This window comes from Camelus dromedarius, chromosome 21 (assembly GCF_036321535.1).
Source record: "Camelus dromedarius isolate mCamDro1 chromosome 21, mCamDro1.pat, whole genome shotgun sequence".
Taxonomy (NCBI): Eukaryota; Metazoa; Chordata; class Mammalia; order Artiodactyla; family Camelidae; genus Camelus; species Camelus dromedarius.
The window spans coordinates 24663628-24687450 of NC_087456.1; the positions used below are offsets into that span (position 1 = coordinate 24663628).

General features: G+C 34.3%; 1 protein-coding gene across 2 annotated transcripts in view; it reads right to left on the reverse strand.

Annotated features, from left to right (window-relative positions):
- The window catches only part of MARK1 (microtubule affinity regulating kinase 1), a 96980-nt gene that overhangs the window by 23998 nt on the left and 49159 nt on the right, over nucleotides 1-23823 (reverse strand). For both annotated transcript variants that reach the window (XM_064477280.1, XM_031438402.2), the window contains exons 4-9: nucleotides 15948-15996; nucleotides 14651-14716; nucleotides 10928-10998; nucleotides 6156-6212; nucleotides 948-1184; nucleotides 741-860 (exon numbers count right to left, since the gene is read on the reverse strand). In XM_064477280.1, the coding sequence (XP_064333350.1) occupies nucleotides 741-860; nucleotides 948-1184; nucleotides 6156-6212; nucleotides 10928-10998; nucleotides 14651-14716; nucleotides 15948-15996 (600 nt within the window). The remainder of the gene's footprint in view (nucleotides 1-740; nucleotides 861-947; nucleotides 1185-6155; nucleotides 6213-10927; nucleotides 10999-14650; nucleotides 14717-15947; nucleotides 15997-23823) is intronic.

The following is a 23823-nucleotide window of genomic DNA, read 5'->3' on the forward strand; positions in this document are numbered from 1 at the left end:
ATATTCTTGAGAACAGATGGGCAAAATACTTAAGAAATAAGTTGTCCTGATTGCAGTGTCAGAAGGAAAAAAAGTTAGACATTTTGGTTATGTGAACCTCTGATGTTACAGGCTGTAACATACTTAACACTTTTATAATAGTGTCTGTCACTGTAAATAATCTCACACATGGAATGTATGTAGGCAACACAACAGTGTGTTCAGAAATGAAATACCTGTTTCCAATGTGTTCAACTTAAACATCTACAAGTTTTCTGTAACTCATGTTGAAAGGGTTCTATTAAGTTTTTTTTACTATCAGATACTAATTTCAGATACAGACAGGAAGTACTCACTGGATTAGAATTTTCACTATCTTCTCTTATCCTTGAAATATTTGTACTTACTAAATACAAGGTTTCTGTATTGGACCAAGCAATTTCTGACACAAGCCAAGTTTTCCTCCTTCAGCTAAGTCAAATTTAACCCTATTTTGATGATGTTTTTAAATTTAACTGTAGGACAAAGAAGAAATAAGTCTTTAGAGAAATCTACTGTACAATTTTGAGTAGTGAAAGCATCACGACACTTTCTCTCGCTCTAAACAAAAGGCAAATTAGATGATCTGGCAATTTTCCTAAAAAAAACAAAAAACAAAAAACAAAAAACAACCCTGGGAAAAAAATTACTGAAAATGCTCTTCAGTTCCTCGAATGTTTTAATTGTTAAACTTTAGATCTGGAGTAGAAAGAATTACTTACTTCCAAGCTGCCTCTCTTTATTGGATTCAGCACTAATAACTTCTTCAGAAGGTTTTCACAGTCGGTGGACATATAGAAGGGAATACGGTACTTCCCTCGTAAGACCCGCTCCCGCAGTTCCTTACAAAGAAAAAGGAAGCGCTTACAACCGGCTTTGGAAATCATCGGGCTTGGGGAGAGGACATTCATCCGAAATTTGGCTGATACCTTTAAGTTCTGGCCATCGAAAGGCAACGAGCCACTGACTAGCGTGTAGAGGATGACGCCGAGGCTCCACACGTCCACTTCGGGCCCGTCGTACTTCTTGCCTTGGAAAAGCTCGGGAGCGGCATAGGGGGGGCTTCCGCAAAACGTGTCCAACTTGTTCCCGACTGTAAATTCATTACTAAAACCAAAGTCAGCAATTTTAATATTCATATCACCATCAAGGAGAAGGTTTTCAGCCTAAGAGGAAAATAATAAAAAGGACAATGTAAAGAGCCTACATAAAATAAAACGTTCATTGTAATTGCTTCAGATCTCAAACACGTATTTCTTGTCTCTCATTTTTAAGTCTAACACCAAATTCAGAAGCCCAGGAGAGTACTTCAGTGCACAGATGTTCAGAATTACATCTATATAAGACCGAATTTTAACACCATATAGGAAAGCTCTCATATGTGTGCATGTATATAACTGTTAAAGAAAGGTTATTTAAAAACAGTTTTCTTCCATAGGTTATTTTAAACTTTTTTTTTCCTCCAGGGTAAGAAACATCCTGGAATTGACCTATTTTAAAGAATGTAAGTCAACATAACACTAATCCATCTTGGGCTTAAAGCAACAAATTTACCCAAATGTGCTCTGGTTTAACAGAGTATCATTGGTTGATGCAAGACTTGAGCGTACATCTAAACCAACTGCCAGTCAAGTTCTGTGACCACTGAATTCATCCTTCAAGCTCTCTTGAAGAATGCTTCCTCAACAAAGTTCTGTTCTTTCAGTAAAACAAAACACCACCATACAGCTTCCATTAGATCTTATCTGGTTTAAGCCACCTTTCAGTTTTCTAAAACTAGATTCTCTTCTGGAGGTTTATTATGGTAGAAAGAAGTGATTCCCCCTCCATGTTTTGAAATGCTGGTTTTCTAAAATCTTCCTAAATCAGAATGATTCAATGAAAAACTTTAAATGTACCTTTTAAAATGCAAGGAATTCAGTAAAGGCTTTGCTTTTGAACGTGTTTTGTTTCAAACTCTATATTGCAACTGATAGACTAACAGAGTTACAGCTTACTTCATAGGTGCGTTTTATCAGGTTACAAAAAGGCATAAAATTTGACTAAGATGTTCTTTAAATCACTGGAAGGTCCAACAGTCAGCAGAGCCAGGTACTCTGTCCATCATACATATCCCCGCTGCCCCCCTCTTCTTCTTTCTTTCTTTCTTTTTTTTTTTTTTAAGGTATACTGGGTTGGAATATTTGTTTTCATCTTGTTTTAGAAAATGGATACATCTAACACCCATAAATATGCAAAAAATATGGTATCACTTATGACATAAATATAACACCACATACATTTGGGAGATTCGTATTAGATCGTAATATTATGGACTGTGTGGGAAAAAAACAGGTTATTTTGATGTTCTGATGTAAGGACCCGGTCACTGTAAATTTCTGAGGCTATCTGGGAGCAAGCAGACTTTTCCCAGTCTCTGAAGATGTCTGGATGGGTGGCAAAGTACCCAGGCTGCCTGAGAAGAGGAGACTGGAGAGGATTTTGAGGTCTCCTTCCCTCCACTGGACTGGAGGGAAAACACAGGGTACTGAACATGATTTTTTGCAGATTTTTTTCATATAAGAAATGAGATGACAAACTGGGAGTCAAGCATACAGGCAGGGAAATAGTCCTCTTCTTTTTCTTTGTGGCAGTGATTTCCCTTAAAATAGCTGAGGGAGGAAACTGAGAAATGGAGATATTTGGAGCAGCAGAAAATCCATAGCTCAGAAAAATGGAGCCAAAACATGGGATTACTGAACAATTGTTCTAAAACAATTGTTTAGGACAGTATATTCATATTTAACAGAAACCAGAGCTAGTAACTGACAGGGGCAAGGGAAAACAAGTTAAAAAAAAAAGACTCCTAGGTAAGAACATGCAAGCTAAATTTGGAAAAATAGAGAAAAAGGAAAAAAAACCTTTTTTACACAAGGACCTTCCTACCTTCATTTAAAAAAAAAAAAAATCAACCTGGCCCCAAACATTTTTTTTTTAAAAAAATTGTTATTTTTAAATAACAAATGTATATATTCATGGTATATAACATGATAATTTGATACATATATGTATACACATAATGAAATAATTACTTAAGTCAAAATAATTGTCATAGTTCCTCAGTTACCTTTTTTTTTTTTTTGGCATGTGTGATAAGAACACTTGAAATCTACTCTCTTAGCAAATTTCCAGCATTCAAAACAGTATATTAATTTTTTGGATTAGACATCAAAAGCTCAGGCAACAAAAGCAAACATAAACAAGTGAGACTACATCAAATAAAGAAACTTCTGCACAGCAAAGAAAGCCATCAACAAAATGACAAGACAACCCATAGAATGGGAGACAATATTTGCCAACCATATCTGATAAGGGGTTAATATCCAAAACATGCAAGGAACACATATAACTCAATAATAAAACAAAAAATACCCAAATAGATTAAAAAATAGGCAAAACATCTGAACAGACATTTTTCCAAAGAAGATATACAGAGATCAACGCGTATCTAAAAAGTTCCTCAACGTCACTAGTCATTAGGGAAATGCAAATCAAAACCACACTGAGATATTATCTCACACCTGTCAGGATCAAAAAAAATAAAAGATAAGAAGTGTCGCCAAGAACATGGGGAAATTGGAACCATTGTGCACTGTTGGGACGACTGCAAATTGGTACAGCCATTCTGAAAAAGAGTACGAGGTTCCTCAAAAACTGAAAATAGAACTACCACATGATCCAACAGCCCCTCTTCTGGGTATACCCGGAGGAAATGAAATCATTTCCTCTGAGAGGAATTTGTGCTCCCATGTTCATTGTCACAGCCATTTCTTGACTATTACACACTTCTTATTCCAAAGTATGCTAGGTTATACTACTTGCATGCATTTGATTTTCACAAAAACATTTAAAACTTCCCTTATTTTCTTTGAACCTTAACATGAGAATGAGCACTGGCTCTTACATCAGACAAACCTGAATCTGTGCCCTGACCTTATTTCTGACTGAATGGGGCCTCAGGCATTTTTAATTAAGGACAAAGTCCTACATTTCCGTATTAAAACAATAATAATGGAAACAAATCTTCTAGCTTTTAATGCTAGATAACTTCATGTGCATATTTCCTTCATTTGCTCAGTGAAAACATTGCCTTTTAAGAAAATATAGCTATAATTTATGTCAGAGAATGCTTTTTCTCTGTTCTCTTCTAGGACTTTTATGGTGTCATGCCTTATATTTAGGTCTTTAAACCATTTTGAGTTTATTTTTGTGTATGGTGTAAGGCAGTGGTCTAATTTTGTTGATTTACATGCGGCTGTTCAGCTTTCTCAACACCACTTGCTGAAGAGACTGTCTTATCTCCATTGCCTATTCTTGCCTCCTTTGTCACTGATTGATTGAGCACAGATTTGTGGGTTTATTTCTGGGCTCTCATCTGTTCCACTGATTTATATATATCTGTTTTTGTGCCAATACAATGCTGTTTGATTACTGTAGCTTTGTAGTATTGTCTGAAGTTTGGGAGGGTTATGCCTTCAGCTTTGTGTTTTCTCTCAGGATTGCTCTGGCAATTCTAGGTCTTTTGTGATTTCATACAAATTTTAGAATTATTTGTTCTAGTTCTGTGAAAAATGTCATTGGTTTTTGATAGAGATCACATTAGATCTATAGATTGCTTTAAGTAGTACGATCATCTTTAACAATATTAATTCTTTCAATCCAAGAGCATGGGATATCTTTCCATTTCTTTGAATCATCTTCAATTTCCTTTATCGATGTTTTATAGTTTTCAGTGTATAGGTCTTTCAGATCCTTGGTTAAGTTTATTCCCCAAGGCGAAAGAAATAAAAGAAAAAATAAACAAATGGGATTGAATTAAACTTATAAGCTTTTGCACAGCAAAGGAAACCATCAACAAAATAAAAGGACAATCAAAGAAATGGGAGAAAATATTTGCAACCGATGTGACCGACAAGGGGTTAACATCCAAAATATACAAACAGCTCATACAATTCAATAGAAAACAAACCAAAACAAAACAAAACAAAAATAGCCCAATAAAAAAATAGGCAGAAGACCTAAACAGACATTTCTCCAAAGAAGACAAACAGATGGCCAACAGGCACATGAAAGGATGCTCAACATATCTAATTATTAGAGAAATGATAATTAAAACCACAATGACGTATCACCTCACACTGGTCAGAATGACCATCACCAAAAAGTCTACAAATAATAAATGCTAGAGAGGGTGTGGATAAAAGGGAACCCTCCTACACTGTTGGTGGGAATGTAAGTTGGTGTAGCCACTATGGAAAAGAGTATGGAGGTTCTTGAAAAATTAAAGATAGAGCTATTATATGATCCAGCAATCCAACTCCTAGGCATATATCTGGAAAATATAAAAACTCTAATTCAAAAAGATACATGCACCCCACTGTTCACAGCAGCACTATTTATAATAGCCAAGACATGGAAACAACCCAAGTGCCCACCAACAGATGACTGGCTTAAGATCTGGGGTGTGTGTCTGTGTGGAATAATATTCAGTCATAAAAAGAATGAAATACTGCCATTTGCAGCAGCATGGATGAACCTACATAATATCATACTAAGTGAAGTAAGTCAGACAGAGGAAGAAAAATATTATGCGGTATCACTTATGTGTGGAATCTAAAGAATAATACAATGAATCTATATACAAAACAGAAACAGACTCACAGACATTGAAAACAAACTTATGGCCACCGAAGGGGAAAGGGAGGTGGGGAGGGATAAATTAGGATTATGAAATTAACAAATACAAACTACTACACAGAAAACAGATAAGCAACAGGATTTACTCTATAGCACAGAAAACTATATCCAGTATCTTGTAATAACCTATAATGGAAAATAATCTAAAAAAATATACATATATAACTGAATCACTTCACTGTACACCTGAAACTAACACAATATTGTAAATCAACTATACTTCAATTTTTTTTTTAAAAGAAAAGAAATACTGCCTTTTATAAAAAGTTGCTATGAGAATTAAATGAAAACTAAGTACCCTGCATACTGCCTGGCAGAATTAGGCAATCAGAAAGATAGCTCTAATAGTACAAATATCTGTTAATAATTAAGAAATTTTTGTTATAAAATCAATGGCTTACCTTAAGATCACGGTGAACAATGCACTTCTGATGACAATACTGTACAGCAGACACAATCTGAAATAAATATTTGAATAGATTCAAAATCATTTTATGGTTAAAAAAATCTCAATTTTTCCCCAATTATAATTCCAATTTTGAGAAATTACTAACTTAGATTTCAAAGTTACATTTAGTAATTTCACTGTTTCTTTAGTTCAGAAAACTATACAGAGTGATGAAACTTCCACTTTTAAATTGGATAATGTGGAAAAGTAGTATTCTTTTGCTTAAATACACTAAAATATTTGTCAGAGTCCATGAAGATTTTGTATGCGCTGTTATATTTTTCTGTTTACATGATCAAATGTGTACAATTTATAAGTTTTGGTCAAATGGTTTATTCCAGTGTTGGAATAAGAGTTTTTTGGCACACATGGATCAGTATTCTAAGCTAGATGGCTCAAGTTCAAAATGCAAAACTCTCTTTTAGGAATTATATTAAATGTGTTCAAGGCATGCTGCTTTCAGGAAGCCAAGTGACTAAGAACTTATCAACAGGGTATTTAGCAACATACTATTTTTGTCTGTTGATATATAAAGAAATGAGAAAAATTTTGAGCCTTAAAAGGAGACGTACTTATCAAAAGAAAAGAGATAAAAATGAAATTCAATCTTAAAGCTGCTGCTAATTCAACTGGGCAAAGTAGTCTATCCTCATAACTAGATTTTGTGTGCAGTCTTAATTTTTAACTATTATCTAGGGCTTTTGGTGACAAGGGTGAAACAGGAAGGAATTTAATAATTTAAGGGCCCAAAATACAAATGAGAAATAGGTTATAAGCAATCCTATGACAGTTATGTACTTTATTACATAAAATACAGGAAAAGAATGAATCAGATAGCAGTCAAGCAGGAGCTCTTTTATACATATATCTGATACATAGGATGGCCATTTTAATGCACAGCAGAACATTCAATTCTGTGGATTCAGTTAAATGCAAACACAGTTTGAATGTTGAATATTGGTTAGGCATTTACAAATGGGGATAGAAATGAGATTTTTTAAAAGTCTAAAGGTGATGCAAAGTATGACCATGCTAATAGGATACTGGTTAGGAAAAAAAAAGCTTCAAAGTAGTACAAGTGAAAGCAATATTTCAGTATTATAAAATTATTCTAATGTATATTAAAATGGTTCAAAGACAGAGAAGACATGAATTCAAAACAAAATCAACACACGATGAGTAAGATGCAATTCAATTAAATTCATTTTGATTCAACAGTCAGTTTATTGAGTACCTGCTATGTGCAAGAAAATGTGCTGGTTGCTAAGGGAATATAACAAATGAACACTACACATGAAACCTGCCTTTAAGGAGCTTATAGACTGATTAGGAGGAAAGGAGGGAAAAATAGGTATATGAGTAACTACATATAATACAGATAGTATCATAGAAGAAGAGGTACAAAGAAGTGAAGGAATAATAAAAAATGAAGAATAATTTCAGTTAGTAGGTGATGTTTGATCTGAGCCATCCATGAAGGACAGTGGTGATTTGGGGATGGGGAGGCAGAGGGTGAGGTGGTGAAATGCACTGATGTTGAGGCAATACAACATATTTGAAAAACAGGTGGGAAAATGGTAATACTGGGAGTTAAACCTTGATAGGCAGGTTGGTAAAAAAAAAAAAAAAAAAGCCTCTGAATTCCAAAGTAGGCAGGTACTACGGAACCATAAAATGTTTTTGAGCAGAGCAATTGCAAGTAATCATAATCAATGAAGTGTGTCCCCCCAGATAAAGCAGAATCCTACAATGAATATATGTAGTGTTAGTTTTCTTAAGCAACATGCTTCTAAATTCCAATCTCCAATTTTCACTAAAATATGTTCATTAATTAAGAGATACACATTTGTATGTAAACATTAATACACCTTATTGAACATACTATATAGGCTACAGTGTGTTCATACTTAGGGCTGTTTTTGTATCATGGATGACAGAAATGTGCTGATAACAGTATCATTCTTTTCAAGTCACCGTCTCTTGGTACAGTGAAGGCATGCTATAGATAACGACTTGGTTACCATGAACAAGCATCTCACATCAGACAGAATGGTCCCTACGAAAGCAACTCTATAGGCACTTCTGGAATAAAAATCTCCCAAGTTTTCAGGCCTTATGAAGGGGAAGATAATTAAAGACAATGCTCTGAATTAGGTATTCCTTCCCCCCAAACTCTATGACCTCTGACCTCTAGCAGACAAACACGGTAGTTCATAATATTACCACTCTTATCTTCTAGGGTTCACTGTCTTCTGGGAAAGAGAAGTTCTGGCTTCTGATTCACTGACATCCACAAGCCCAAGTTTTACTGCATTATTCTATGGCCGGACCCTCCCATCTCAAAACTTTCTGTACATCCATTAATTGGATATAGGAACTTCCCTATGATCCTTTTGTTATGAATCTTGAAAAATGATTGACAATCAGGCCTGCAGTGACCCTAAGACCAGACATGTCAATGTTTTTTCACGAAGAGCAATTGTGGGGGCTGATTTGCAATTATTTTTAAGTGGGTCAGGAATTCCTAAATTTTCAGTAGTAGTCTTGATATTGGAAAAGCTAAATCAATATTATGCTTTTCTTGTAGGCCTTGAAATCTTAAGGAATGCAGAGCATGATATGGGCTAAATTGGTCTTAAACTATCCTAGTGTCTGATACATTTAGTAGTAGGGTCAAGGATACATATATATACACATATATATATATATGTATATATATATATATCCTTACCAATACAGTACATTCTCCTTCACTGTTAAACTTTTTAAAAGTAATTTTATGAAATAAAGAGCAAATAAAAATAAAAGTAAATATACATTTATTAGAGTTTTAGTTAAACCTATAAAGAAACATAAACTTATCAAAAATAAATTTAAAAACAAATGTAACTTTTTGCCAAATAATTATAAAACAATATGTGAGTGTATCTCTGGTTTTTAAAAATGTGAATTCATTATCTATTTAATTTGAGGGGAACACATAAAGATAGCAAATACATTTAATATTTATAATAAATACATAATTATTTTAAAATTTCCATTGTTTTACATCTTAAATAGCATTCAACACTCAACTTTTGATTTCAAAGTAACTCAGACTTAATTTTTAAAAAGAGCTAATTAGGAATTATTTGGATCTTTATGAAAATATCTGCGTCCCAGCCTCCCCTCCTGCTGGGCAAAGATGAGCAACCTCTTTAAAACAGCAGCTGTTTTCACCTTCTCTGATTTCATATGGTACCTAGTACAATTTTTGAACACAAGATGTTTCCAATAAATAAATAAAACCAACTGACTAAAAAGAATAAGAGTGAGTAGTAACAGTCTCCTTAAAAAATATATTAAGATCCCAATGGGAAGACTGAATGTTAACTGGAATTTTCCTCCTAGTTGGCTACTAACTAACATTAGGGTGACTGAGGTGGAAAGAACAAGGTTATCCAAGGTGATGACTATACCTCTTTACTTAAGTAAGTGTGGATTTTCAATACAGGATAGAAAAGAATTTAACCTTATGTGGCTGAACACCATCCAGTTTCTCAGTGTTGCTTCCTCATTACCAGTTGTCTTTAGATTCAGCTATTTTAAGATGAATGTTGCTAGGAATCTATCCTAAATATAAGGACTATGCACATTTTTGGTTTAAAGAATTTCATATACTGTATTCCAAAAAGTAATGATTCTGTGAGATATTAATCACAGAGGTTTCACAAAATAAACTCACTCCACGATCAGTTAGGAGAACGCTATGTCAAAAAAAAACCAAACCAAAAACCAAAAAACACCGAACAGGTTTTTTTCCTCCTCTCTTCTTTAGGACTTCTCCAATTGTTTATATGTCAACATAGATGCAAAATCTCTCAGAGGAAGATCTCATATCAGTAGTCAGTGTTTCCCAATCGTACTGATTACAGCATCCCTTTAATTGCAGAATTAGGCGTACAAAAGACATACTGGACTATTTTTTAATGAAATATTTTAAATTCACCTAGGTAAAGTTTGGGGTATAGTAAGTTGTCTGCTAAAACTTTACTTCAGTAAATTTTATAAACAATTTACAATTCATTGATTTGTCATTTCTACAGTATGTATACTAATTTTAATTATATCACTCCTCAGAATTAAAAACAAAATCCTAGATGAACTTAAAGTATTTTTCCTTATTTTAACATTTCTGTAACAAATCATATTCAAGTTGACCTGGCAATATAAATATCTTACCATATTCTTCTCCGCACTGGCCAGGTTCCTTGCCTACTTGACTAAATAAAATTGATTGGAGTCTTTAAATCCACAAAAATACGAGTTCTAACACCAAGAAATTTAAAATTATTTTTAAAAATATAATAACCTCTTTAAACACCACACATTTATACTGTATAAAGCTAATTATACTTGATAATATTATTGGATAAAGGATTAAGTATTTTCTTCTATCTCAAGTCTAGTTTGTATTTCTAAGACTATCAGAGTTACTAATAAGATGAGTCTCACCTATAAACATTTTGCTATTTATATGATCTAAAAACAACCAACTGCAACTATTTTAAATTTAAATTCAGGAAGAACAGATTTCTTTTTCAGTTTTTCCATTCTTAAAAAGTGTAAGAAAGTAGGAATTTTTCTTTTTAAAGTACCATGTACTCTGAATCGCGGTTTGTGACAGTGTCCACTGTACATCACTAAAAATATCAACAAAACAAAGTTGAAAACTACTTTCCATACCTGCCTAAATTTTGCACGGGCCTCTTTTTCTTTCATTCTTCCATGGGCAACTAAGTAATCAAATACTTCACCTGAATCAGAAAAGTAAAGCAGGCAGTAAAATATACATAGATTTTCAATGAACAATATATGCAATGTCAAGTTTTTGCCTTGTTTTTAAAAACGCTTTTGCCCACACTTTTCTGACAGCTCAATATAAATTGCAAACTATAACATAAATAGAAAAAAAAAGAAAAAATACATATAAAATTGAGTATCTGTAGCAGCTTATGATTTAGCAAAACTATTAAAAACATAAGAAAACTTTCTTTCTGCTTTCAAGTATTATGTAAAAATACAGTCAACTCTTTATTATCCATTCTAATAAAGGGAAGCCCCGGCGTGGGCAATCAAAAATTACGTATGACTTTGTATTTGGGGCATATATTTTGAGTAACAAAGTTGTATTATGTTGGCTGTCTCCCTCTCTTAAAGTCATACAGTCTTGGTCAAATTCCATCTCACTCCTTCCATCCACATTGATTTCTTTCTTCTGAGGTCTATACCAATATGCTCATTCTCACTGTACTCATTTCATCCGTTTTGTTACTTAACTATTTATTATACAGAATTAAGTCATCCTCGTGTGCATCTCCTATTACCCCAAGTGAACTGCAGACTCCTTGAACACTGTCATCATATCCATATTTTATTTGTATTCCCCAACCCCATGACAGAACACAAAGTGGACAGACAATACATATTGAAATAATTTAAAGATAACTAGATACTATAAACATTCTCTAATAGATCCTTTACATGTCTGTTTTTCATTTTTCTCTAGTCAATAATATTTTTAAAAACCCCACAAACCAATGTTTACTTATATTATTAAAAATAAAATATCCTAGTGTAAGGGGTAAAATTTTTGTATTCTTATAATGTGAACCATATAGAGACACATGTGTATTAAAGACTCAAAGCCACTTAAAGAGTTCTTCTAAAGTACAGTGAAGTGGTTAAAAACTCAGGTTTTAGAATCAGACCAATGTTGGTATGAGTCCTAATTTAGCCCTAAGTAGCTACTGGGAGACATCAGAAAGATTTCTTAACTTTATCAGGACCCAGTTTCTCCCTGTTACCTGTCTCACGTGGCTACTGTGAAGATTAAATGAAATAATGCATGTGCTTATTTAGCACAGTGACTGGCATATAGTAAGCACTCAATAAATTATATATTTGTATCTAGGTATATGTAATGATGTATGTCAGATGAAACTAAGACATCTACAATGTTAGACAGCATATTATATCAAGCATACATAAATGATTAAATGGGATGATGAAAACAGAGAAATGAATAAATGCTCTATTGACCCATCATAGTAGTTAATTCTAGATATGTGAACTTAGGCTGGGAAAGACATGGTGAGTTCAAAAATCTGGACTACTCTCCAGTTCTGCGTGGGACACTCATACCCTGGATGTTTACATGACTCAGTCCTTTACTCATTACATATTATTTGTTTATGATTTGCTTCCCCAACTAGAATGTAATCTTTCTGAGGGCAGAGACTTCATCTTTGCATATCCATGTGTTCCTAGCACCTAGAATATCACTAAATACATAGTAAACATTTAATAAATATTGTATGCATGAACAAAAGAAGGAATAAACACACCATTCCAGAGTAGCCCTGATATCTATTTTTAATAGACTCCTTTGAATGAAACATGGTTCAAAATCATAAAGGAGTTCCCCACCCTTCTAATCACTGAAGATCTTCTGCCCCATTAGTGACCCAGAATCAACAGATCTACTCCTGGCAAAGAGGCAGTTGTCTGACTCAACTAACCCTTGTTCAGCTTAGGATTCTAGTGTGCATGTCAGGTTCAATCCTAAATTATCTAGAAATTTCAAAGTGTTCTATTTTCCAGAGTCCCCTTGACATTTATAGATTAAAAAGGCAAGAAGATGATTCTAGATATACTGCTACAGAACCATGATGGTTTTGTTACAGGATCACTGACTGGCGAGAGCCAAAGAAAACCTACCAGGAGGAATCAGAATTGAGTAAGGGACCACCTGGTTTTGGCCGAGTTGCAGTGCACATCTCTCTACACTACACCCCACTGCCCTTCCCAAGGCCACTGAAGGAGAGCACTGATGGCCCCATGTGCTGTCTATGACTCCAGCCATTGCTCCCCTTCATAAGCACCAATAGAGAGTTGACTGTACTTACCATTAATCGTTAAAGCAGTATACATATTAACACAGCCTTTGGTGGACCTTCATAAAAATAGAACAGTGTCCACAGACCTTTAGCAGTCTATAATTTCTCACATAAGTATGTCTAGCCCCATTCTCTAGACTTCAGATCACGAAAAGGAAAAAAGTCAACTGAACTAAACACTCAGGGTTCCCACACTGATGAACTGTTATTTAAATGTAACTAAAGGATAGAAAAACAGAGAAATAGTCCATTATGTGGTATTTGTAGGTTCATTAATTTTATTATAGACTGATATTCTATGCAAATTTGCATGGCTGTATTAATATTTTTTAAAATCCTATAATAACAAACATTAATGACATAGGTTTTGGGGTTAAAAATCTACATTGCAATATTTTAAGTATGAAAAAAAGCTCTGTAAAAAACCAAATCTATTAAAACTTTCAATTTGCACAAAAATCTGAAAAAAGCAACTAAAATGTCTAATATTTGTAGTAAATTTTTTTAGAAATCTAAGAGCCATTATAAAAATACACAGCATAGATGATATAGACTAAAATTAATCATCTTTATTCTAGTTACAGAAAATCTGAATCACCATAAAAATCTATACACTTTATTACCTAAAAAGATTCAAAACTAAATTCAATATTATTTTTTTCTACTGATTAGCAAAAAAGTTAATTAGCCAAAGTGGCTGAAATAATTTCTACTGCCCTCCTGCTTCTTCAATTGCTTAAATTCTCTAAGCCCTTAAAACCTTCAAGTATTCTCATTTTATTTATGAAATGATTTAACTCCATAAACTTTAAACTTGTTTCTGAGGAAGTTAAGGCTTATGCCTAAAAGAACAGTGATTCTCATTTGAAGGAAAGTGCAGGAGATGAAAATGACTTATATTTCAGTGTTTAAAAATCATTCCTATTTTTGACACTAAATAGTCAAAATATACTTTATATTCTAACAGAAATGTATCTTACTATTTCCCTGTCAACTCAGTCTTCTAACTTATAAAATATATAGATCAATATTTGTTTAAATTAAAAGATTTTATGGATTATCTTGAAAATGTATGTATATTGAGAATCTGTCCTTTATAAACAATTAGTGAAATAAAACATTAGACCTAGAACATACTTTTACTATAAACTTTATTAAATATATTCTGAATCTGAGACTTTCTGCTTATAGTCAACAGCTTCTAATAATAACATCATGATATATTATAATATTTAGATAAGAGAATTGAAACATTCATAGATAATGCAAATTTAGAGTTTTGAAAAATGTGCCTAAGTAACTTTCAAATAAGCCAAAATCCAACTTTTAAATGTAGGATCAATAGGTCTTGAAGGCAAATACTGAATTTTCAATTTAGAGATATCATTTAAAGGCATTTTACTAAAACTATAGATTTACTAACAATGAGAACACGAAGGTTATCATGAACATTTAGATGTTAACAATCTGTATGTCTCATAAAGGTAACTTTCATTCCCCTCATCCTTACCCCCACTCGCGTATTCCATGACTAAATAGAGGGTCTTCTCTGTTTCTATAACTTCAAACAATTTTACTGAAAAAAAGAAATTAGAGATAAAATGCTATAATTGTTAGCACATATTGGATATGTGTTAAGAAAATTAAGGTAACACTAAACCAGTGGAAAATGAGTATTTACTAAAAATTATTAATTACCACTTAAAATTTCTCTCAAGTTATTACTAGCATGGAAGAAAATCATTTACCATGAAGTGATTTGGAATCAACTGCTCGGTCAAAAGACAGTTACGTTTCTGGGATTAAAAAATCAATCCTTAAAAAAAAAATTCTTTTTCTAATTAGAGTAAGGTAATAAAAAGGAAAAATTTAAAATCACAATAATAAAATTTTAATTATAGCTTAAAAAGGTACTATTATTATAATGAGCCTATCAGAAAATGTTAAATGGGGGTGGGAGTACAGGTCAGAGGTAGGGTAAATGCTTAGCACGCATGAGGTCCTGGGTTCAATCTCCAGTACTTCTGTTAAAAAAATAAATAAATACACCTAATTACCCCCTCCCCCTCAAAAAAATCAAAAAATAAAAAACGTTAAATAATCTTTGGTACAGAAACAAAAAAAATTTATAATTATGTGATATTTTTAAGTTTCTGTTTAAAAAACTACTAAATTATCATACTTGTGTGGCTAAAATTATAAACCACAAGTAATTGCATTAGTATCTCTAATAAACAAAGGATTTTTTAATGTGGAAAAAACATGAGTTTCAAAAATAAATAGATCAAGAGAAGAATTGCTTTTTACTTCTTAAAAGCCAATGACTTTGTATAATACATGCAATCAATAAACTTATTTGTAAATATGGGGGAAAAACAGAACTTAAGAAAAAAATTCACTAAAGTTGAAATCAACTATTTTCTTTAAAAGCCAAATTACTTATTTTGCTTATAAACTATGATCAAACCCAAATGCATATTATCAAGTTATCTAGAATTATTTTTTATAAATACCTAGAGAAATTTAGAGATCTCTCTTTAGAGAACTTTAGTAAGAAGATACAAAAGCCATTTGTATGCATTAACTCCAAGTCACATATGTTATTTTAGTGGAGAGCAGAAGGTAGCAAGGCAGTAGAAAACAGCAATGTGTAGCCTTCAGTTTAACTTCTTTATAATCTGTTTTCACCCAAAGTATCACTTTCTCAGGTTATCACTTTTCTTCTTTTTATTTAAAACTGTATCTTTTCAAATTGTCTCAAATTAAGGAAAATACTTCATCATTAATTGTATGTATAAATTTCATACCTATGTTAGGGTGATTTAATATCTTCATTATTCGTACTTCTCGAAACAACTGTTGAAGAAAACAAGTAAACATATTTCTGTTAAAAGTTACACTCAAGCAGAGAACAATCAAAACATCTATTTGAAGAAATTCATTTGCTTACAAGCCACTACAGGATCCTGGTCAAGTAAGAGGTTTATTTCACAGTCCCAACTCTAACCTTGCTGAGACTTGGGTTCCAGGACAACTTTAACTAGATAAACTCAAATGGTTGTGTGTGTGTGTGAATATATCATATATAATAAAATAAAACATTTATTCAAATATTCTTCATTACTAGGAATAAAAGAAAAATACTGTGGAAATGAAACTAAATGATTAATCACATGATTTTTATCCAAAAACATCCATCCCTGGGGGGTCTGACTCTTTAGTCATCTCTACTGGTTGATCAGACATTTTATAAAAGATTAAATGATCTAAATCTACATTTAAATAAAACCAGACAAAAGAAACAAACTACCTTTAGTAGCATTTTTTAGGGAGACTTGTATAATAATATTAAAAATAATAAAAATATATTTACCACTTTCTATAAAACCAAAATAAAATAAGTTACTTGAAATATAAATGTTAAAATTTCCCTTCCTTTTATTTTACCTTTTATAAACAATGTATGACCCATTTTTCAAAAGCACCTACTTTTCAAAAGCATTCCTACCAGCAATGAGAGTTTCTGTTGCTCCACATCCCTGCCAGCACTTGGTGTTGTCTGTGTTTGGGATTTTCACCATTCTAATAGGTGTGTAGTGGTATCTCATTGTCGTTTTAATTTGCAACTCCTAACAATGTATGGTGCTGATCTTTTTATATGCCTCTTTGCCATCTATATATTTTCTTGGATGAGTTGTCTGTTCAGACCATTTGACCATTTCTTAATCAGCTGTTCATTTTCTAAACTCTTGCCAGTTCTCAACAATACCAGACGCCAGTGGACAGTAGGAAGCATGGACTACTCATCAGATACCACGCAGATTCTAATCTGTAACACCAGAGGATGAGTCTTTCCCATGAGCAGCCCTGGAGGTCCTGGGCAGAGGGAGCCAGGAGTCACATACCCTTACTTCCTCCTCACAGGTCTCACAGGGGTGAAGGCGTTGGTCTGAGCTGGGTGGACTCAGATTAGCAGAGGGCACAGTGGAACCTGGGTGGGATAACACGAGGGAGGATTGAGGGGACCTATTACCCCAAGATGGGAGATGCTGCCCCTGCCCAGGGCTTCTCAGGACTGGTAGCAGGGACAGAGCTCTGCAGGGTCTCCTGTGTTCCTGGGAGAGAGCGGTAGTCCACTCAGAACACACGCAGTGTTTTTATCTGGGCTCCTGACACCACCTGGGCCTCCTTACTCTGCTCACCTGGTGCTCCCCCTCAGAGTAAGGCCCTCACCTCCTTGAGAACCCTAAAGAGGAAGTAAGGGAGGCAGCTCATCCGATGACCACTGCCCAGGGAGTCCTTGGGCTGTAGGCAGTGCTGGGGCTCTGTGGCTTAGATTTTCAGAGGCTCTGTACTTCTGGTTTCAACTTTTTTTTTCTTATTATAACACATTAGCAGATACAATTCACATATGACATGGGCAGAGTAAATTCACATATAACTATAAAATCACAACTCACAAATTTGATGATCCTCCGTTTTACTGTAAGCAGAGTTTTTCCTCCAGAAAAACAAGTCAAATATCATGCCTGCCCTTGATTTTTGAATGGCTTTCATAAACCCATTTTATAAGCACTGAGTAATAAAATCACCCATTTAAACATCTGAAATATAATTTTATAAGGAAACATACCTATTTGTAACTAAAGTAATTTTTTAGATAGTAACATTTTCTTTTTAAAAAAATTGCCTTTTTCCCCGAACTTCCACCCACAAAGCAAGAATGTATTATAAAAAATAAATACAAATAGTCCCTATTTGGTTTTGCTATACTATACAGATTTTAAAGTTTTTGGACTTGTTAATAATATGAGTAGCATTGTTGTAAGTTACATTTGCATTCATCCATGTTATCACTATTGTGTGCTTCTAATAATGTCCCTGATACCAATGCTGTTCTCTTACACTTACATGTAAGTAAATAATCTGTTTTCTTCATCTATTCTTGCTTTCTTATTTAAACTTTATTCATCTATTAAGTTGTTAGGTACAGCTGTACATTTTTGTGCTTTTGTAACTGGCCTCCACAAAACCAAGTGTTCCTCAGTCTCTCCTCTGCAAAACCTGCTGAGTGACGCCTGTGCACCCTCAGTGCTGCTCCAGGTGCTCCCTGCACCCTATGATCCACAGTTAAGCAGCAAGCTTACCAAAGGTTATGGAGGCTTCAGACACATCTGTCAGTTAGAGTTGTTACTGCAAATAGATAATTTAACTAATATATTAGTTTTCTATTGCTGAATAACAAATTACCACTCCCTAGCAGCTTCTAACAACACACATTTATCATCTCATAGTTTGTGTGTGTCAGTCACGGTGCATCAGGGTCACAGATGAACTGGGTCCTCTGCTCAGGGTCTCGCAAGGCTGCCATCCAGGTGTTCTCCAGGCTGCGCTCTCATCTAGAGGTGTGACTTGGGAAGAACCGTCCACTTCCAAGCTAACCCTGCTAATTCTGTGGGCAGAATTCATTTCCTTACAGCCAGAGGGCTGAAGACCTGGCTCCGTCTCCATGCTGGCTCTCCAGTGGAGGCTGCTCTTGCCTCCGAGAGACTGCTCATTGGTCTTGCCAAGCAAGCTTCTCCAACGTGACCCTTTACTTTAAGAAGCTAGCCAGGATACTCTCCAGAGCAAGTAGGCTGGCGAGACAGTCTTACATAACATAATGTAGTCATGGGAGGGAAAACCCATCCCCTCTTCCTAATTCTATTGGTTAGAACAACTCACAGGTCCTGCTCACGCTCAAGGGGAAGGGACTATCTGAAGGTGTGAACACCAGAAGGCAGTGATCTCTGGGGGCTGCCTTAAGGTCAGTCCAACAGGATTAAATTTTACATAAACCAATGAATTATAAATTTCCTGCTTAACAAAACAAAGCAAATTGAACACCTTGTAAATACTAGATAAGAGTTGTTAAAGAATTTTAAAAATTCTATCTGTATCCCTGCAGCAGTTTGCTGGTCTAGTAACATGAAGTGTGGGTGCTGCTTTCCCCTGCAGGTGATGCTCAGTTCCAAGGGACTGTCAGGACCTTGTTTAGACTTTCTCAGAGATGTTAGGCATTGAGGGATTTCATATATATGATATGCCTATGTTAACAAAACCCTACAGATTAAACTTTCAGCTTTTTACTTTCCAGGATCATCATTTTGCTCCTCTTTTTAGCTTCCAGACATCTGAATGGAACATTAAATATTTTACAAAGTTATTGCTAGTAGCAGCGTAACAACTTAGGCTGACTTCTTAAGTTCTTCCCAAGAAATAGTAGTTCAGAAAAATCTGAATACAATAAGTATATATTACATGATTCCTAACTTTAAAAAAAGATTGTTTAGTATTACTTCCCAAACTGGACAACTTATAGTCAATTCACTGCTAAATAATAGAAGGGAATATGCTGATAATCTGTGCCACCTTGTCAAAATTTTATCTTCCTAAATAAATGATAAGACTCTTATTTTTTATGAACTAGTACCAATTTTATACTGCTAATGTCTTTCCCAAGGCCTTGTACAATGTTGGGCTCAAGTTGGTGCTAAGTAAATACAATTGTTTGAGGTATCAAGTCAAATCATTTTAGAGAGAAGGTACTAAGTATAAAATAGATTAAGCTTGAAAAGATGTCCAACCTCACTAGATAAAAATCATGGAAATTAAAACTAGATACATTTTGCTTCTATAAGGTTGGCAAAAATTAAGAAATCCGATAATCTAAAGTGCTGACAAAAGTGTGGAGCAACAGCAAACTTCATACAATATTAGCTGAAGCAGAAATTGGTACAACCATTTTGAAGAACAATTTGACATTATTTAGTAAAGCTGAGGATATGCATGCCCTTCAACCTTGCAATCCTACTTGGAGAGCTATGCCATTCTACACATCTTTACAAAAAGGTATACACAATAATCATCATTGCAGCATTGTCTTTAATAGCAAAAACAAAAAGCTAACTAGAAAAAGAAACATTAAAACCATAGGTACAATCTAAATATAAACCAACAGAAAAATAGACAAACTGTAGTATTTATCTATTGATAAGAGAATGAGTAAACCCTGGCTTATTCATACAATGGCATACAATAACAGTGAAAATAAATGAACTAAACTATATAGACTAACATAAATAAAACTGTTAAGACTACAGTAAATAAAAAAACAAGCTGCAGAACAATAGGAAGTTTAAAAAATAAATAATATATAGCATTTTATGTACAGAAACACACACGTGGAAATTTTTTTTAAAAAATTAAATGGGAATAAGAAAGACCAAATGCAGGACAGTAGTTATTTTTAAGTAGAAAAAGACAGGACTAGAACCAAGAAATGACATACAGGGTTTCAACTGTATCTGTAATGTTCTATCTAGTAAAAAAAAAAAAAAGATTAGAAACATTTTATTCTAATAAACATTTTATTCCAATAAATAAATAGCATGAGAAAGCGACTTTTTTTTAATGGGAAAGATGTTTTGAAGTCTCCATCTAAAAATTAAAAATAGACTAGTATACAATGTCAACAAACTGCCCAACTTAGAAAAAAATAGGAGTATGACTCCTATTATTAAACTATTAAATAACTAAATGAGAATATGATTTTTAAAACAGCCAGAGAGTAACTCTAAATTTCATAAGTGATTTAAAGATTCCTAGCTTCCTCCATTTCCAAGAGAAAATTCTTCCATATCTGTTTCAGTAACTATGACATAATTTCCTGAGAACATAGAAATAGATGTATGCTTGGCAAATAAAGGCCAAGCAATTAAAACAGAGATCTTAAGAGTCAGAGGCAGAAAACAAACATCAAAAACAAAATCCAAACAGAACCACTACCAAAATCAAAGCAAACACTAAAGAGATTGTTTACGATGAATAATTCTTGGTTACGAGTGTTTAATTTTAAGAAGGGCAGGTGGACTTAACATTGTTGTGGAGACAGGAAGAGTTTCCCTGAAGAAATGACTCTAAGGCTGAAATGTGAGAAATGAGTAAGAGTTGACTAAGTGAAGAGGGGGTGATAAAGGCTTACACACAGGGTGGGGTGAAAAGCTACAAAGACCTGGTGACTTGAATAAAGAGTATGAATAGGAGCAGATGAAAAAGAGTCACTGAAGTCAGGGGAGCAGGGGATGAGGAGAGCGGGGAGAAGCTTGGGGTGTTGGGGGACCATGAGGTGAAAAAGAAGGTAGGGCCTTGTATACCATATTAATGAATTTGATGTCTATACTACCAAAAATGGAATGCCATCTAAAAGTTTAAATAGAAGGATGACATAATTAGACATACTTTGCATTCTTGATGACTTTTTAAAGTGTATGCATGTGTGTGTGTGTGTGTGTGTGTGTAGGATGCAAAATGAATGCATAAAGACTGGTTAGAAGGCTCCTAGGGTAGTCCAAGGGAGAGAGAATGGTAGCTTTGTCTGGAGGGTTGTGCCGGAAAAAAAGACAAAAGCAGACATTCTCAAAAGATATGTAAGCAATAAAAGAAGCACAACTCAAGGATGAATTAGATGGTGAGAATGAGGAAGAGGCAGGAGTCAAGGACAGTTCTGAGGTTGCTGGCTTGCACAACCTGGGGACAGTGTCATTCACTGAGAAAGGACGCTGAAGAGCACCCGGTGGGCAAGGTATCGAGCAGGTGGGGCAGAAATCATGAGTTCACTTTCAGACATGACGAGTTTGGCCTAACTTTGAGGGATTACAAGCAAATGTAATATACAGATTTGTGAGTTTGCTTACAGGTGATAATCTAAACCAGTTACCTTTGAGACAGCCTACAAAGAACACAGGGAGAGAAGTCTTAGGACCATGCCTTGTAAAGCTCCAACATTGAGTGGCGAACAAAAAGGACAATGACTCCATTTAAAGGAAACAGAAAAGGAGGAGCCAAAAATGCAGAAGAAAACATAAGGAGAAATATAACCTTCTTTCAATAAATATTTGGTAGATTAAGAATTAATTAATGAACACATGTATTTGGTTCAATGACATACAGCTTGAACCATAAGACAGTTTCCATTTCTAGCTTTACTTTTTTTTTTAACTTTTTATTTCTTCTAAATTTAAAAAAAACTTAAGTCACAATCACAGATTGATTGGAGAAAAAAACAAAGCATTGGGTAATGTGTCAGACATTCAGATTAATTACCAGATCCAACCTTATAAAAGCATTTCTCCGAGAAGACTGCACACAGCTCTCAGAAGAGATTCTAGGCTGCTGATTTAATCACACTCAAAAGCTTGAAGACTGCAAGTTTCAATTTGAGGGATAATAGCAAATGGATTCTTAATACGCTCTTTGCGTGCACTTGCTCTGGAAGGCATTCTGCATATTTGCATAATAGTATGTCACTGAACTCTTTGTCCAATAACTAAGAGGGCCCTTTTTTAACCGGGTTTAGAAAAGTCAGATTTTTGGTCAGTGAACTGCTTGAAATACAGTTTGGTGTTTACAGAAAATCTGGTTATCTTATCTTCAACATGTAAACCATTGATATTTCAGCTAGACATTAACATTACTGATATCACCTTTTAAAAGAAAATTGTTTGTACACCTTCTCCTTCAAATCCATTGTATTTCAGTGTGAAAGATATACTTCCTACCAATTCTTCACACTGTTTGCTAGAGACATCTTTCAATAGCCAAGATTTGATGATAGTCTCTGTTTTCAGTATCCCTTTAAAACCAAATCAAGATCAGATGTATGTTAGTGACCAGAAATTTCATGGACTATGAAGCAATGAATGACTGGGCATTAGGTATGATCTTACTTATTCACGTAGAAGTATCATTCCTTGCAGTATATATAAAAAAAAATCAGTAATGATTCAAAGACAACTTTTGCAGTCAAAACCCAGCTTACTAAATGCTAACTCTTATCATTTAGGTTTTCATCGACCCACAAAAGAACTTGTCAAAACTCTTCCTTCAAATGATCCACACACATGAAAAGAACTGTATGGAAGAAGTACTTAGCACAGAGTGGTTCTGTGCAGCTACAAAGTGAAATGTGCTACACAGCATGCGTATGTGAGAATAACTACTATTTCAATCTGTGTCCAACAGAGATTTGTTAGAATATTATTACCAAGGATCTTCTGCTGTGTCCTTGATCAAAAATCTTTGTCAATAATTTCATGATTGCTTTTACAGATTTGGTTTCTTGGTAATTTGCTAAAAGAAATGTAATTCTGAAATGCTTCCATGGTTGTGTCCTCCTCTCTACCTTTAGTGACTAGATTCATCAAAATGCTGAACATTATTTTGCAGATGTTCTGGACAACTTAACTAGCGTACCAGAGAGGTCTCTGGAGTTTATCTGAAAACTCACTGCAGTATAAGTGGCTTAGGGCACCACCTGCAGCGTTTTACACAAGTAGCACACTAGACACTAGCTGCAAGTGGACTATTCATTGAATAAGTCTGATTTCCAGATGTCAGTTGTTGACATTTTTTCACCCTTGCCCTGCTTATGCAGAGTCACTGCCCTGGCACAGAGATGCCCGATCCAGACACCCAGGACGCAGCCCTCCTCTGAATTATTTAATAAGTTGTAAGAGTCCTGTTTCCACTTTCATTGCAGGTTTTACTACTCAGCAAATCACTTCTGAACCACTGAGCTATTTTTGTGACTTTGAAATATAATGCAACATAGTAAGACAACAGAAAATGCAAATTAACAAGCGA